We start from the raw sequence: 18,438 nt of genomic DNA on the forward strand, positions 1-18,438 counted from the left end.
AGGGACAAAACGCACCAGTATGGGAAAGTTTTTCACTGGGCTACGATAAGATGCCTTCTATACACACACATGCCAAGTGAAAAAAAATCATCAAATAAGTCAAAACAACCTAATATAGAAAACTAATTACTACCAGCAGGAGGGACATTAGAGAGCAAAGGAGACTAAGTGAATAGAAGCAGCAGTAATACCAGTTTCTATCAGCAAGATAAAAAGAAGCGCATTAGTAAATGTGCTTCTTTACTTATTCTAATGATATGGTGCTAAAAGAGCTAAAACTAACTTGAAAGGAGTCTATTTTAGGTTTACTAGATTTGCCAGAATGTGGAAATACTCCTGACAAATAAAAGTACGTCACACAATTAAGAGGAGTTGTAGCTGTAACACAGCACCGTACACTGTGGACAAGTGACAAACAGATCTGCAAAAATTAGTACGGTTAAACAAACATGTACCTCTGCTTCAAAACTCTCTAAATACATACTGTGCTGGCTAACTAAGCATAATACAAGTCCAGAAGAAAAAAAAAAAGTGCTGCATCACATAAGCTTTGTTCAATACTGAATCATTCACTGATCTATCATATCACTTGCTACATCCCATCTGACATAAGAGGTAAAGAACAGAATTAAAATTAACGGATAAATAATGCATAAGTAAACTTGATTAGTTTTCTTATTAAAAACATCACTCTAAATGAGAGGAGGTGCTAGAAGACAATACAGTTTGTACACTGCTTTCCCATGAGCTGCTGAATGGTCTGATGTGATAAATTTGCATAGTCTGAAGCACACAAAGAGCTGATTAATTGAAACCCTTACAATGCTTCTGGAAGCAGCTATTGTAAAACAATAACCATAGGAACTTTACAAAATACACATGGCTGAATGAGTCAAGAGCTTAATAAAATGTGTGTTCAGGATACACTATTTGGAAACAGAATTAGAGATTTTTATTCTGTGCCATAAAATGCTAAATCACCCTAATTTCAGAGGTTCAGTTGAGGATTTACTGAAAAGGTCAGAAGGTTACCTATTTGCTGCTTGAGATAAAAAAATGCTGTAATTTTCTTCTTAAGACAGCAAGCTAAGCAGCGGTTTTTTTAAAAATAAAGAGAAAAAACAGTATGAGAAATTTTAACGGCATTCTGACATCTCATTTTCTCATATTCAACTTCTGAAGATAAAAATAAGGTAAGAAATTCCTACCTTTTCTGATGCCTAATAACTACTAATCATCCCTCATTCTTGCAGTCAATAACAGTAAATTCTTTTTAATGCCACTTCAACTATTTAAGTCCTATAAACCCACCGATGTTTTATTAGAGATAAAGTACTAAGCCTGACTTGGAACATGCAGGAAAATGACACAAGTAACCCTTTAAAACTAATATCTTACTTTACATGTTCTGCTTATAAGTACTGTACAAGTGCCATTACAAGGAGAGAGATAAGTTGTTCTCAACTGTGAAGTTAGGCAAGTAGAAGGCAGATGCTCAAACTAGTAAAATTTTTAAGCAAGGTCAGATAAGCGGTATTGACATGAAGTTTATGTAGGTGACAATGCTGTGAATGGATTTTGTTTTGACACTAAAGAACATGGTTCATTTAGAAAAACAAAGACCATCTTTCATGAATTTAAACTTGCTTCCTTGTCTTTAGAGTTGTTTAAGTGCAGATACTTCAGAAAGGTTTAATCCTTTATCTTAGATCTTCAGCTATTAAAAAGCTTCTGTTTGCCAGTTCAAACAATCTCTTGCTTAAATACAGTTTTTCCACTCCTCAGGAATACTGTTCAGTATTGCTGCTTAGTTCTGTGATCTACAGGACCTTTGTTGGAGGTGTTAATCCTTTTTCACATGAGAGACTGAGAAATGTTCTTTCAGAGAAGTGATATATTGCTTTTTTCACATCAAAGGAGCCCAACTTTCTCCTCATTGTGACTTGTAGCAAAGCAAGAGGAAATCTGGAAATATAATAATTTAGTTTGCATGGAATTCAGATGAAGCTTCTTTAGCTTAACAATCCTTTAGCCTTCTGTGCTTTGAAAAGTGACTTTGCTTGAAGAATGCAAGATTAAAAAACAAAATAATTAACCAAAAATGTTTTTTCATCCTTCTGGAAAAAATGTGATGCAATATAGTTAAAACAAAGTCCTACAGCTCAAGGTAAATCCTCCCTGGTAGGTGTATGTTTTTTTTGTGAGACATTAGAAGCTTACGGGCTTGTAGACTAAAGTTACAGTCCCACTCACAAAGATCTTACTGCAACGTCCAGTTTGAAGACACTGAAACAGGGCAAAACATTTGCTGCTGTGTTTCCCAACACAATATGACAGCCTCATTTTCTCCTCATACACTTTCGTTGACAGGTCTTCAAGGAAAGGCTAGCTTTTACAGGCAGTTTGGAAGAAGTGGACTTAAAACATGGACCTCAATGAAAAGAGGGTGTCCTGGACAGGCCAGAAGTGGTGACCCTTGCCACTACCATGTTGACATGTGAGAGGACACAAAGAAGGTAGCAAATACAGAGGCAGTGGCATAGATCTGTATTATAACAGAGGCCTAAAAAATCTACCTACACATTTAATGAGAGGCTCTTCTGTAACAAAAGGCTAAAGCTGGTTTGTGAGATTTAATCTGTCATATCCCAGACACTTTCCAATTTTCTTACTCTGCTTCCTTCTGCCCTACAGACAACGTATAGCTTTGGAACACAAATAAATCTGCAATACAGGAAAAAGCCCATAAAAAAAACTTAAGAAATACGGTTTGTGCAATCTCTTATTTTGCACATAATTAATTATCTTAAAACTACTACTACAATCCCGTGAAATCCAAATCTCATCTTCATGCATTACTTTTAGAAAATAAAAATACTTCAGAGACAATATTAACAATACAGAAAGGAGAGAAAGCATATTCTCCCTGAATCACGGCACTTGTTAGTTTAAGCTCATCATAGGTTTGAATGGCTCTATGATGGGCTTAAAGCTAACATTCACAAATTAAACTTGAAGTGGTAATCGCCTGCATTCAGACGAAGATAAGAGAACAAATTCAGGGCTAATTAAAAACTCTTTCAATGGAAAATGTTAAACTGTTAGTATTACTATTTTGGTTTCACAGTTGTCTATATTCCTCTGTTATGACTGATCCTTCCCCGATTTGATGTCAGAGAACAATGATACTAGCTGTATTTTTAAACAGCTAGCAAAGGAGATTTTCCCTTTCCTTTTCATGCCTTTTCTCCAGTTCTGTCATTGCCTGTAATCTAAGATTAACATCAGTATCTGGTTCTTCACTGTATACTGAAGTTGCACAACAGTAAACTCCACTGTTCTTGTCAGTATTTTTCTTGTTGGTATCTAACACATGTATCTTTCTCCACTAAGCACATTTCTCCTTTCTCTCATTTATTGTTAAGATCTTTTCCCATAATGTACTACAAAGCCTAGTACCTGAGAGGTCTAATACCAGGAAGAATCTGTATCCTAGCAGAATGTAATAATCTAGAATACCATCATTCCCCCGATCACAAGAGACTACTACAGATTGATGCACTGGGCAGCTAACAAGCACATGCCTATGAACTCTGTAACATAACTGTTGCAACATTCACACTTATATCTCCAAAACCAAGCTGAAAGGGTTATTTGCTGTTCTGAATAATTTATGGTTTTGGCTTATTATTGCTATTATAGGTCGAAAACACAGACACACGGAGGATCAGATTCTAACCCGATGCAATGCCAGGCATAATTACGGGCACCCTCAAAGTTCCCTACAGCATTTAGGATGCTGTTTCTGTTACCATGGATATGGTTTTTGGTATACCTTTCCAAAATAAAATACCACAGGTATTTTACTTTGGAAAAAACATTACTCACTTTCTATGGCTTTTGGGATATTAAAGAAAATACCACCAGATTCCAATAAAGTGCATGTAAGTTGTTTCCGCATTTGACCGTGAATACTGGGGTTTGATGAGTAGCAAAAGTACTCACGAGATGTCTGTCCTTCGAGACCTCTAAAATGACCTTGCTCTAGACTGTGAGATGCCCTATGTGCATTTAGTTGTATGGATGGCGCTTTACTCCCTGACACAATTCAGTTTCTTTCTGCCATTCTTCCACTTCCACCTTTTCTTCTCTGATGGTTCTAGATTTGTGGAACACTCATTTTCTTAATTTTTTGGACAAGTGTGAAAATCAGTTCCATTTAAATACTGTTCAACTAACGATTTCAATAGGTGCACATCAATTGCCCAAGCAAGGAGAAAAAAATGTTATCTGCTTAATTTTTTCATGCAACTGTCCATAAATATTTATCATTATTAACCAACCAGCTTCTTTAATATAATTTGTAGGCTTATTTTTTTTTAATTCTAGCAAGAAAATTTGTCCTGCCCGGTACTGACCATATTGTTATATAACTTGCTGCTCAAATGCCGCATGCCACTTATAAGGAGAAAGGGCTAATAAGAGGAAGCTCAAAATATATGAAGAAATGGGCTTTGCTCTAAAAGCAGTCATAGACTTAAAAGTACCGCACAACTTCATTGTGTATGAGATTAAAAACTTATTTGAAAGAGACTCTGCACAAAATCTGACTGAAGGAAAATCTTCCTAGAGAGAAGTACAGAATGGGGTCGTTTAACCATTCCAACTGCTCCAGTCCTTCTCTTTGCTTCTAGAGCTAACGATCTCCCCCTTTCTTACTGAAACTATCCTATATGGCTGTAGTGCAAGAAGTAGACTGGATTTTAAAAGGAAAGTCAAGAATGTACTGCTGCTTCTTTACTTTTTTGAAGCCTTCAATAGGTATTGGTTTGCAAATCACTTGGGGACTGAGAATCGCTTCCTATTTTTAGATCAAAAGCCATAGTGAAAATACAATCACGAAAAATGTTTCAATGCTTATGAGAAGAATTTCTATTGCTTAATGACAGCAGAAACAATGGAAGGATTTCTCTAGAAAACAGAATTTTAAGAAACAGTTTTATGAGTCCACGGAAAGATACTGTGGAAGTGAGAGTGATCTTGGAGAGAGCTGGATGCACTGAGAAAGCCTGCATTGACTGTACTCCATAAAAAACACACAAAAAGAACTTGAGGCAACATCTGGTACCAGTGACATTATGATCAACTACTGCTCTTGTACCCATTTCACCTCTTTTGATCAATAGGTTTGCTCTAGGAAGATGTGAGTAAAGAAGTAAATAGTGGCATGGAGCACTATAAAAATGACTTGTGCCTGGGGTCCATCTGTAAGCAACCAAAACAACCATGCATACACTGAATATGCTGGAGATGATTCTGTTTAAGCTTAAGAGAGCTCTAGAGCTGGATACTGCCTGTGTACTCGTGACATCTGTTGCAGTTTCATCTCTTTTCACTGGCTCACATCTACACAGATGTTGTGCAAGTACCAGCTCTCTGCTGACTGACTCCAAGGCATATATGCCCACAGAGTTTTCTGGTTCTGCTCCAAGAATACAGGATGTAAATCAGTACAACAAGGTCAAACCCAACGTGATGCTGGGAGTAGATTGGGACCGTGTCACAAACTGCTGAAAGGGATCCTTTCGGGGTGCTCCTCCTAACAAAAACACATTCTCTTCCATGTGCCTTCTGACAAGGAGATCACCGCTCGCGAAAGGCCACTTTGTTTGCCAGACAACGTCCCTTAGCTAGTATCACAATCTGATGCAAAGCTCCTCGACTAAAACTAGTTTTAAGTATTAATGTTTCAAATCTAAACAGTGTCCTCCGTTATCTCCTCAGCTTCCTTCTTCTGCCCTCCACACAGACCTAGCAGATACTTGCGTTACCAGATGTAAGACGCTAGTGTGCTTTACACTTGATGCTCTGGTTCCACTTCCTCAGAAATCAAAGCAAGGAAGTAAGGATTTTTTTTGTTCCAACAGTTATTAAGACAGTATCACATTTGCTCAGTAACAGGAAAGGAGTGTATATGCTACAATGGAAAGGATTTGGTTAATATCAACCTCTTTGCCTCCCTACCACATCTGGCAAGAGATCAAGCAATGTTCTCAAACCAAAATAAGACCTAAAAATGAAAAAAAACTACAACATTTGGGAAATAGGTTTAAGCACATACAGTAAGGCAGAAGGTCGTGCTGAGGGTACTAGAGATTTTCCAAGTGTACAGATAGATGAAAACATGTCCAGACCTGTCCCACATTGGGACCAACGAGATCAAAACATGCTTTTAAGTCATTACAGTCAGGCTGTTTTCAGTCACTTCCTTTTTAATACCCCTCCCACAAGTCCCAGCCCTTTGAGATTCAGAGGGGATGTCCCGAGTCATCTTTTTTTGCCATTAAGGTAAAAGGGAATCCGCTGCTTCTTTCAACAGATATGGAAACAGGCTCCTGATTTTCATCTTACTTATAACATTAGCACTAGAGAGCTACATGCCACCAAGCAGCTCCCTAGTAGTCATCCACTTTCAACTCTCAGTCTGAAGATCCAGAGGTGTCCCAGATCATGTCCCAGGTATATTTTTAAAAACATTTTTCCCCCTCTTTCCAGTCTCTGCTGGCACACTCCTAGTTGCATTTCTGATTTGCTTCCCTTTTACACCATGGCTCTGAGCTATCTATCTGCAGTGTTGTCTTTAGAGCAATATGTCTGCACAGATGGCTTGCAGCCCTCCCGTTCCATCTCTGGTCTTTTCTGTCCATTCAGAACAGGTCCTTTCACTCTCTCCTCCAATCTCTCTCTTGATAACCTGCTGACTAACCTATCACCTAAAACAAAATTAACACTAGGAAAAAAAACCAAACAAAACTCAAACCACTGTTCTTGCTTAAAATGGGCAACTACTGTATTTTCCAGATTCACAAGTCAACAGAGAGTTCTGTTTGACAATTCCTCTCTTCAGTTCCAGAAACATCATTGCTAAATTAGGTGAACTTAATAAGAAAAAAGAGATTTGGTCTTCTACTGCTGCGTTCATAAAAGATCTGAACCAATCAATGGAAACATGCATGATGACATGATTATTTATGTAGATATAGTAGGCATACCCAACATGCATTTATTTTTATTAAATGTGTAGCTTACCTTTCTGCCCATGACGACTGCTAAATTTATCTCCAATTTCTGGACGTCTAGTTTGCCTCAACAACATTTTGATCAAGAAAGCATCCTCTGCATTTGATGAAATCATGACTTTTTCAATATAAGAATCAGTCGCACCTTTGTAGCTAGTACAAGAAGACAAAACATGAGTTTTACATCTATGAACCAAACACAAGTTATAAACAAGTATCTGTGTATTGGTAAGCTTCCGGATAAACTGTAGTCTTCATGGAACTTATATATTGGAGGACAACAGAGCAAATATTTTATATATATCTAAAAAGTTCCAGAGTATGGTATGTTTCTGGAAAAGAAAAGGCTTAAGAGATACAACAGAAAAAAAGAGAGAATTAAGCTGAAATTGTAAAGAACAAGGTATACTTTTTTTGTCACCTGGGCAATTCTTGATGGAAAAAAGCTCCCCAGTATATTGCACAATTTCTGGATCTTCAGTTAAACAGACAAAAGCCAAACAGAGTTATAGTTGAAGAAGGGACTTTAAGGAATATACCATATGAATCTAAGAACAAAATTAAGGCACAATATCCTGACTGAAACTATGCATCAGGTGCAGGTGTGGAAATGAAGCCAGGGCAGAACATGGTATGAGGTACAGAAAAAGATGAACACTGGAGCCTGAGATGCAGAGATTTTGGAAGGAGAGGGGGGAAAAAAAAAAGAAAAAGAAAAAAGGCAGGAAGGAAAAGGAAATGACTCTGGTATCAGTTTTTTTTTTTAATATATATACTGCAGAAAGAGGGTAGAGCAGATTTTAATACCTTATTTGGAAGATTATTTTGTCTCATTGTTCAGGTAGCTGAGATGGTCAAACTATGACACCTAAACTCAGATCCATGTCTTTACCTGGCAGAATTACTTCTTTCCTCTTGATAATTACACTGTTGCCTCACTTCTTTATTAATATGTTGTAGGAGTAAACCTAGAGCTTTCTATTGGTTATGAAACATACAAAGGCTAATTCTGCCTTTCTGATCTGGGCACCAATTGCTTTCCTTGCTCTCTGCTAATTTACCAAACTGTCAAGGCTATTCCTGATAAAACAGTGAAAAACTCTTAATCGTTTACTTATTTTTTACATTTAATGTAAAATTTTCATCTCACACCTCAGAGCCCACTCCTTTCCACGGTGTTCTTTAAGGACACAATGGGAAAAAATCTTATTGACTGGCCTTTCTCATTCACTGGTGCCTTGGTAAAGGACATCTAATTGGAGTGGCCAGAATGAGCTGACTGTCAGCCTCTGAGACAGGAAGGCCTCCATCTCCTGGCCTCCTGCCTGGCAAAGTAAAGGCTGAGCACCAGTCAGCATGAGCCATTTTCTGTGGGAGCCATTATGGAGGACATGTGCCCCTAAACTATGTACACGTGTTCTCTGCCCTCCCTTTTTCCTGCTTTTCTCCTGTTTCTCCATCACTTTATCCATGACTGACTCCTCTCCCCTCTACCACTGTCTTAGCTCTCATCTTGGTTTCACCTGGGAACCTACTTGGTGATTCATCTCTATACATGCATCTTCAGGAGGGTTCCTCCCTCTTTGCAGTTCCAGCCTCTCAGGTGTCAGAACCTAACTTATTAGTGATTAAAGGGATAAGCACTTCTGAAAATAACCTAGGCTCTGAAAAAGCCTGTGAAAAATCAAGACCTAGAGAACTAGGTCTAATTTGCAAAGGGAAGTTTATTCCTCTGACTTTTATAGAACTGAATATTTCCTTAGATACCTTTCTTCCCTGTACCTTCCACTATAAAGTTATGATGCAACATACGTTACTGGCACATCTTTGTACTGTGGCTGCTGAGGCACACTACTTCCTTCCAGAGGCATCTGGGTCACAGTTGGCATAGATTTGTTCACAAGGACTTGCTTATTTTCTACTTTTTCACCTACAAAGAACAAGAAAAAAAAGCACCATGAAAACATATCTGGCTACCTATGTTAGAAATACATTTTCAGCTTTAAAAAAAGGTAAGCTGGAAGACAAAGTGGGAGGAACATGTCTGGGAAGTATTAAATATTGCAAGGTAAGGGAATTATTAAACTTTTTTTTTTTTTTTTTGTAAACCAAAACAGAACAACTTGCATGCTGGGTCCACTATGAGGATAGCTATTCAACATACCCTAGGTCTAAGGAATACAAAAAAAGCATCTGAAGCCATCTGCCCTAAGTATGGAGAAAATTAACAAGTAACACTGTAACTGACAAATTTTAGAATTCACACCTGAATTTGGGACATCACCTCATTTCCACAATGAGTTCTGCAAGACTGCTTTCAGCCTTGCCTTGCAATTACTTTTTCCTATTGCTTCAGGTCTCATACATCAGCTATTTTCCCCTCCATTCCTGTATCCTGCCCTTCACACAGAAAACCAGATCAGTAGCATGCCCAGTGATACTAATGCACACCAAGTACCTCCCTTCCCACCTCCTCCACAAAATTACACTGAACTTCAGCCTATGTCTCTTTTCTGTCCAAATTAACTATTTTAAAGAGGTTTTCACCTACACACTGAGAACAGACTCAGTCTGCAGTCCACCCCAGATCTATCTATCCTAATGCTTCAGGAGATTCTTGCCTTTATTTTTAATCAATTTTGAAAGCTCTATTGTGATGTGTTAAAGAGCAAAAGTGACCCAATTGTGTTGCTATAATGGAATCAAGTTTAGTGCCTTTTACAGCACCATTCTTATTAGACCTCAGCAGATCACTTAAGCAGTTTCCTAATTGAAGGCTGACAGTATGGGAAGATTCTTTCTTAAATTTATTTCCTCTGGAAAGTTACACATGTACCTTCATAACTAAATGTAGCTGTATTTATTTTCTTATCTCTCCAAACATATTTCTGAAGTCTTGAAAACACAAGGTTTTACTTCCTCAAACAACTGCATTAACTAACAGCATGCTAGGAGGTTTTGATGTATGAAATCAAAATAATAAGGAATCTATCCTTAAAAAACAATGACGGAACATATGAGAGACAAACAATAAAAAACTACAGGATTAAAAGTTTACCAGTTTGGGGATATAAGAAGAATACAAGTTCAAATACTTCAATAGATTCACACTGTTAAAGCCTCACTCTTCTACTTATAAAACTCCCTCTTCTCATCTACAAAAAAACCCTCAATGACTGGCACCACGCTGCTTTCAGAAACTAACATTTTAAAATTTTCCATTAGAATACTGTTTGCTTCAAGAAAAAAAAAATACACTAAGTATAAAACAAGGTACATAAGAAATATTAACAGAACATTAATTTCTACCTCAGATTATGGACGTGCCATGACTGAACATGTAGTCTGACATACCTGGAGAGCAGATACCATCAGCATCTAAAATTTCATGGCGCCAGATTGGTTTACGGGTAGCTGCATCCAACATCGGACCCATAACTTTATCAAACGTCTGGTTTGTGTAACGTTTCAGTGTACACTTGGCATTCTTATATACAAGACATCTTCCAAAACCTAAAATGTAACACAAACTCATCTGCCTAGGAATTTAAAGATTCTTTATAACACATCATTAGAATAAAACAAGAATGCTGATCCACCTGCTGAGCTACAGAATATTTTTTTTTATTAGTTAGATTATTGGTTGTCTTGAATATGTCTAACATTGTACATGGATACCTAATAGCTCACAATTTAAAAATCAGATCATGCATGCTACTTTTTTAGACACTGACTATGGTCCAATTCTGCTGTTGTACTAATCCCCTCCTATACTTCTGCATATGCACGCACGCATCATTTCTCTTGCCTTTGGTGGTCCACAGGGAGACTTAACATAGGAGAAGAGACTGTAACAGGATGACAACAGCACCTCTTCCTTTTGAGAGTTCTTAGAAACCTGAACTTTTACTAATGTTTCTGGTTGACATAAGCTAGCCTACCAGGAAAGTACCAATTGAGTGTTTCATATAATCACCCCATTACTCACTTTTTTTCCCAGCTGAAAGAATTCTGAATTATATATATTTTTAAAATAGCTTTGGTTTGGGTTTTAGACGAGAAAAGTAACATCTCTGGAATTTCTTTCCAAGTAGAGCAACTAGCCACAATACTAAATACTTGCATCACATTTAAAATTACAGACAGCCAAGAGCAAGGCTTTCTAATAATCCTACATTATTTTAGTTCACTTGAAAGATGCTTGCAGCCACATACAGTACATCTATATCTTTAGATTATGTCAAGTAACTCCTGACAAGCACCACAGCTCTCTCTGTAAATGTTACCAGTCTACCAGAAAAGAAAACATTCAGTTTTAAATCATGCCTGTTGTTGTTTTAGAAAAGGAGGCATACATTAAACACAGCAGACTTTAATGCCAAAGATACATGTCTAGGAATACTATTATTGCTGCCTAGCAACTAGGAGGAAGGGAGTGGGGGGGGGGAATAAAGTAATGGAAGAATCTGATTTTGGCCACCCAAAACTAAAACCAATTTGATAACACTGCACTATGTTTTGTCTCAAGGGAATTTATTCAGAAAAGAGAGAGAAGAGAGACTAAGTTTTCAGGCAACTCTCCTCCAACCCCCCAGCAGCATTAACACAAAGTACTGAAGAATTGTGGAGAGAGCAAGACAGGCCAGACCAGAACAAACACAGGTTTCACTTAGTTACCTTCTATTTGGTGCATATGTACTTTTACTTAAAATACACTGCACTGCATAGATTTTTTTTTTTAAGGAAGTAGGTAATTAGTTTATCTCTGAATAAACACTAAATATTTTCCTTCACACAATACTATTATTTTCCCTCAGAAAGTAGGCAATATGGCTATTGCTCCCTCAGAGCATCAAGTTCACAGTGATATGAACTGCCACACGTTCCATTCCTTTCCCAAATACATTCAGGAGTGTAATTTAATCTATTGCTTTTGTTACTGGTGAAAATAATGTGACACCACTGTTCGTAATGAACAAAGGTTCAGGTAACCTTCTAAAAAGCAAGCCTAACAGAACAGATTATCTAATACCTTACACTTTTTGTAAACTAAGTTATTTCCAAAAAGGGAACATTTACACTTTTTTATTTGAGATAAAAGGTTAACCATTTTTCTTATAATATCCATACTCAAAAGTTTATTCACATGTTGGCAACTTTGCCGCACTATTGCAAGCATGGAATTACGATCAGTATTCACGCAGAAAACAAACAGCATTCAAAGCAGTTTTGGAATTCGATTTCTTAATTGGAGATGTACTGTTCATGCCCACAATAGAAGTTACTATAGGATAACACCATGAGACAAAAGTTCATTAAAACATGTATTAGAACACACACTAGAGAAGTGGGAAAGAATTGATGGTTCTCACCTCTGTCCAAAGAGGCCTTGTTTAACACAAGAGCATCTTCAATATCGTAACCACTGTAGCTCATCACAGCGACTGTGGCATTCTGTCCAGCGGGCAGTTTTTCAAAATCTATCAGTTCAATTGTTTTTGTTTTTACCATTGGCTTTTGCGGATAGGCTAGAAGATACATAAGAGTATCTATCCTGTTTCTCTGATTGTATCCAATAGTACCTGCATGTACAAGGAGGAAAAAAAAAAAAAAAAAAAAAAAAAAAAGAGTGTGAACATCAGAGAGTTTCCTAGAAATGTTTTGGCTAAAAAAATTACCAAAACGCAAATGAACTAAAACCACAAACTGAGTGATTTCATCTAATAATAGAAATTCTTCAAGAAAAAAAGGGAAAAAAATAATGAAAGAGACCAAACCAAAACAACTTTACATTATTATATTTAAATAAAGATGTAAGTGGCTTCTTAATTTAAGCTTCCAGAAAGAATTATTTATTTTACCTTTAACAGGGAAAACCTAAGCATCAAGACAAAAAAACCAACAACAAAAGAAATCAAAGTCAGGTGCTAAATGACTGAATGCAAATAAGACTTCTTTTTTAATCATGACACTGAATAACAGTGCAAGTATGAAGTTTGCTTCTATTGTTCTAATAGCCATAGGTTTATTTTTTTCAGAGAGCTGAACTTGTGTTCCATAGACCTGATCTAAAACTTCATGAGAATCAATGGCAAGACTTCCATTGAGTTCAAGAGGAACTGTGGATCAAGCTCTGTGTCTTCCACATCATATTTCCTTCCTTTTTCTGGGCAATAATTAGTTCAACAGAAGCCTGTGTTAGAATGTCACAAAGCATGAACAAAGCATACAGTTAGCAGCAGCCAAGACTGATTTACTTTCTGAAATTAGAGGCATCATTGCTAGAAAGACTACAGTTGAAGTTCACTCACAATATATTTGTCTTTTTACATGAAATTAATTTAAAATTTACGGTTCAGAATTCAATCCTTTGTATAGACCTCCCAGCTTGAGACTGAAATTTTTGGCCCTGTCCCATCAGCCTGCCAAAGTGTCTTCTGAAATCTGAGGAAAAAATAATTAACACCCAGCAGGGAAACACAAACTGTTGTGTAGCAGAACAAAAGTTAAGGCAATCATATGTTATTAGAGTTTGCTGTACCAGGAGTATGCTATGTCTTTAAGCAATTAAGAAATTATAGTCTGAAAAGTTAAAGTTTTAAGCACTAAATATTGTGCAGTACTTGTGCTTAGGAGGTAAGTCTTTCAAAGCATTTCCATTTTCTCCTGCAATTTCAGAGGCTGGCCACTTTCAAAGAAAGGTCAAAGTAGCCAGTATATAATGAAGACTTCACATAGCCAGAATATAGTACAGATGAACACAAATCTGCTCTTAAGGGAAGCTAGATTCATGTTTCATGTGCATCTACCTGCAATTTCCAAATGCCTGCATTTAAAAAGAAAGTCTAGAAAATCAAATATCTAAAACCAGGCAGCATCACAGGCAGTTCCAAAGATCTACCCTGTCCTGGGCACTAAGCTCTCACTCCTGAACCACCACAGGTCTACCCTTCCCAAGGACGAGAACAGGGAGACAGTTCAAGAGATTCTGTCTGAGGATAAACTGATACAACCAGCTCTTTGCACGCCTGGTTCTACAAAGTGAAGCCACAGGCACAGCTTTTTAAATGACGAGGAAGATTTGGTAGAGTTGACAGGCTTTACTTGTCTCTTGCTTTTGAGCAGTTGCCTTTCTGTCTTTTTTTTGTCTTTTTTTTTTTTTTTTTTTTTTTTTGAGAAGGAAATTAATCATCCCTGAGCAGTATTTTCTGTCTCCACTAAGAAGCAAGCTGGTAGCCTGGATTTATCAACACTGAAGACCCTGCCCGTCACCCTCCCACAAGGCCCACCATCTGAAGGACCTATTACTTCTGATATTCCCTTAGATTAAGTATTAGACATTGTTTTAATTGTACTTCAGTAAACAAACTGGTTTATGCAGCTAGGAAAATCTACTTCCAAATAAAAAACTTAGAGGTTTAGACTGTTTTTTCCCTCTGCACCTAGAATGAATACTCTTGTGTGCTTTCAGGATAGGCTGTCTCCTGTAGAGCTCATCTTAAAAGTGTCATGGATAGGTACACTTCACTGTTGTTGAGAGAAATCGTCTCTTGAGTATGGCACACCAACTTTCACTTTTGAAATGCTTGCAACTTTTTTCTCCTTTGAGATGCTTATATGCTGTTCCTGCTATGGTTCACTGGTTAGGGATGCTAAGATGAGATGAAGTCTGGAGCACTTGATCATAGCTAAACTTGTTCTTTATACCCCAGTAACAATCTGTGGAAGTTCCCAACATATCAAGGATTACAGATGACACTTCTATGTATTTCATGTAATGCAAATTATTTCTCTCTCAGATGCTTCACGTATTTCAAAGTTGGTTCTTTTATCAGAGGTTCAGATAAGCCTAACCGAACTGTTACTGTTTGTATCAGACTAGGAGCCATGAGGAACCGACACTAGTGTGATTTTGAGGTTCAATAATAAACTGTATCCAAGCAATTATTCAGGAGCTGAATGCTGTATCATATCAAAAGGAAAAATGTATACATATACATCAATGATGGATATCCTATCAGGAAAGAAACTGGCTAGAAAATGATTCAAGAGCACAAGTGAAATAAATTAGCCAAAAACCATGCTGTACATTAGCAATATTTGTTCTAATTGCTATGATTTAAAGGTTATACAAATAATATCTTCTCTAGACTGGTCTAACAAACCACAGCCTTAAACCACCATCTGCTTATTTAAGATTAAGAAGCAGCTCTCTTCTTCTGAAGACTGGTGTGTTGGGACAAGACCTCTGTGTGGGCATTGAAATGAAGGAAGTCACTAGCTTTATTTCTGTTTTCTCCCTGAAAAAAACAGAGCCCTTGTTTGCTTCAGACAAACAGCCAAGCAAAAGTAAAGTATAATTAAACTTAACCATATCAAACCCTACTCACAATGACCCACATTTATAATTATCCCAAGAGCAAGAATTTTTTTTTCATTGGTAATTAGTCTTTTTTAAAGCAAAACACACAATGTTGACTTGGATAAAACAAAGATAATTTTCTTGCTTTTCTCAGCACTTGGTATATTGTGAATGCATGTGTGCACTTATTCCTTTTTTCCACCCCCTGACAAGTCTTATTTTTTTCTTTTAGAGTATCATTTCATCATTCTTCAGTGTGAAGTAATCACTCTAAAATGCTATCTATTGATATTTAGTATAAATGGCATATTGTTATTCTGATGCAGGAAGTTTTGAAAACCCACCAGAACAAACAGACAGCTAAAATAAGTGTTTATCCAGTTCTCTGGTATATTACTTACAGCAACATTAAATAACACGGATTTTCTACTACTCTGTCCTTTTATAAAAAGCACAAACCAACAGAGAAAGGCATACAGTTTTTAAACACTGCACTGAACCTTGTGGAGGGGGCTCCAACTCAGCTCAGAGAGATTTTCACCATACTATTATTGTATTAAGTGATCTGGGTATTCAGCATTTGAAATAGTCTTTTCACCATAGAACGATTAAGAAGCCATTTAAAAAGATTACAGGTGAACTGAGGGAGGTAGTCTGGCTCATTTCTGTCTCAGCACCTCTGTGCCTGCTACCAGGGAGAGAAGAGCTGGCAAAAAGAGACTGTGTCACAGAGCACAAATGCTGCTCCTCAAAGCACAGTGGCAGAACTGAGCCCTGGCCACAAAGCACCCAGTCCAGCTGTGATGACCAGTAACAGCCGGTTTTGCTTTGACGTTTCGCTTCTCTGCCAACAGGCTAGCTGCACAAAATTTGGGAGCACTGTAGCATTCAGCCCACCGACAAGCCTTTTACAACTGTCAAAAACCAACAACCCCCAGCACTCGGTTCCTTGAAGAACATTTGTCCTCTTAACTCAATTTTAACACATTCAGCTGGTTATAGCACAAGGCAGAGCAGTATATCAAGAGCTTTGCTATTTCACAGAGGCAAAGCAGAACGTCCATGATACAATAAAGAGGGTTTTTTCTTGTAATATCAAAGAAGTCACTTCAACATAAACCTCTGCAACAAAGCTCTTGCTCACCTCCCACCCTCCCCTTAAATACTTTCTGCACTTTCACACGTTAAAGGAACAATTAACACCCAAACCCTCCTTTCCTTACTCAAGATTTGTGTTATGACATTTAGGCTGAAACTGCAGTGCACATTTGGGCTGTGAGAGCGTACAGCTTGCTTTGTGTCCCCACACGGCCGCCTTCACAGATGCGCATGTGCACATGCAATATGGTGGATCACTGGCAGTAAAATGTGTGTTTTCACTTCTTACGTTAGGCTTTTATACAACACCTCACAGTCACAGAGATTCAGTGTGTAAAGCTGACTAATTCTCTATGTCTTAATGGAATTTAAGAACTCCACATAAAATTATTTATTATTATTATTATTATTTAATTTATTGTAGGAGCCTTTGATCTTCTTAAATATTTTTTTTTAGCAACAGCTGGAATCTAAACAGTAGAGACTTCTGTATTTTAATCTTAAATACTCAGATTTGAAGCTCCAACTGTTAACTTTGCACTGAAATGTCAATGTTCAGTTGAGGTCCTTGCAGCTGCTGTTGTATTTGCCGCCCAATCATAACTTCCCTTCAGTCTTACAGTTGAATTTGCAACATATGACTATCTATGCCAAAACAGAGAGATTTCATTTCAATGTCACTTCACTGAAATCCAGTGCTGAACTGGATTCACTGAAATCAATGCTCACTAAGCACAGCTCTAGTTGTCCAACAAGATGCCTCATTCTGCCCATGAAACAGAAGCATTTTTTAGGACATTTAATGTTATCCTGCAGAAACATTAATATTTCATAACCTAACACTTATCAGGGATACTGAGTTACAGACCCTATTGCAAGCTCTGATGTCCACCCTCCATTTATTCGTGCTTTCACACCTTTTACTAGCTTGATGTTGCTTAAAAAAGAGCAAGGACTGTCCAAAGCCGCTGGCACAGCCCCGTGCGGTGGTCAGAAGGGGCCAGTGTTGAGTAGCACAAGGCTCTTCTTTCCCAGCCTGAGCCCTGGGGCTCCCCCCATGCCCCCAGATTTTGACAGCTGAGGGAGTGACACAGTGGACTTGGACATGAGACTTTCCACATGGCACTGTTGGTCCAGGAGCTGCTTTGCAATTTCAGGATGGGGACAGAAAGCAAGAAGGGAGGATGGTTACTTAAAGGCAGGGGTTTGAAGCACTACATCACACCTCTTCATAAATACAAACAGAAAAAAGTATGTGTAATGTTTTAGGAATATCCTCTAGGTCTCGTTTGATCAATAAGTGCAGAGAGAAATCTTTTCTGCCCTACATATTGCCACTTACGATGGCTTTTTTTTTTTAAGCAGTTATTACAAAAAGCTTCAGGTATTCGTAGATACTTCAGGCAGAGCAAAATATAGCTCCGGTCATGTGCCAACTTTTAAAACGTACTTTTATCTAGCTGCTTATTCTTTGAGTCAGGTGTTTTGTCACAACAAACTGAAACAAAGGCTTTTTTTATTGCTCAAGATATTCAATGGCTTTTGTGTTCCTAGCGTCAGCACAGAGGATTGTATCCAAGGAGCTAAATGTGCAAGACCTAGGGTCAAAGCAGCTGAATACACCAACCTCAGAAAACACAGACAATGAATTGCAAATGACACTCAAAACAAAACGGGAAAAAAACCTTCACACAGAAAACTACAAAAGAACTCCACAGATACTGAATTGGCTTTCTGTACACACTGATCCTGCTTAACTGTGTGTGGTAACTAACCAAACCTTCTGAGACTAATAGTCATAAAATAGAGACTCGGGGGCGGGGGAAAGATAATGGAGATGGGAGAGAACTGTAAGGAAAAAGATTGCACCGCTCCTCTTTTTTTTTTTCTCCCCCCCCT

General features: G+C 37.7%; 1 protein-coding gene across 1 annotated transcript in view; it reads right to left on the reverse strand.

Moving 5' to 3' along the window:
- POLR3B (polymerase (RNA) III (DNA directed) polypeptide B) overlaps positions 1–18,438 on the reverse strand; it is a 78,968-nt gene that overhangs the window by 18,339 nt on the left and 42,191 nt on the right. Inside the window, exons 19-22 of the mRNA XM_010080512.1 lie at positions 12,452–12,661; positions 10,434–10,592; positions 8,892–9,009; positions 7,090–7,232 (exon numbers count right to left, since the gene is read on the reverse strand). Of these exons, the coding sequence (XP_010078814.1) occupies positions 7,090–7,232; positions 8,892–9,009; positions 10,434–10,592; positions 12,452–12,661 (630 nt within the window). The remainder of the gene's footprint in view (positions 1–7,089; positions 7,233–8,891; positions 9,010–10,433; positions 10,593–12,451; positions 12,662–18,438) is intronic.

Source organism: Pterocles gutturalis, unplaced genomic scaffold, assembly GCF_000699245.1.
Source record: "Pterocles gutturalis isolate BGI_N339 unplaced genomic scaffold, ASM69924v1 scaffold20439, whole genome shotgun sequence".
Taxonomy (NCBI): domain Eukaryota; kingdom Metazoa; phylum Chordata; class Aves; order Pterocliformes; family Pteroclidae; genus Pterocles; species Pterocles gutturalis.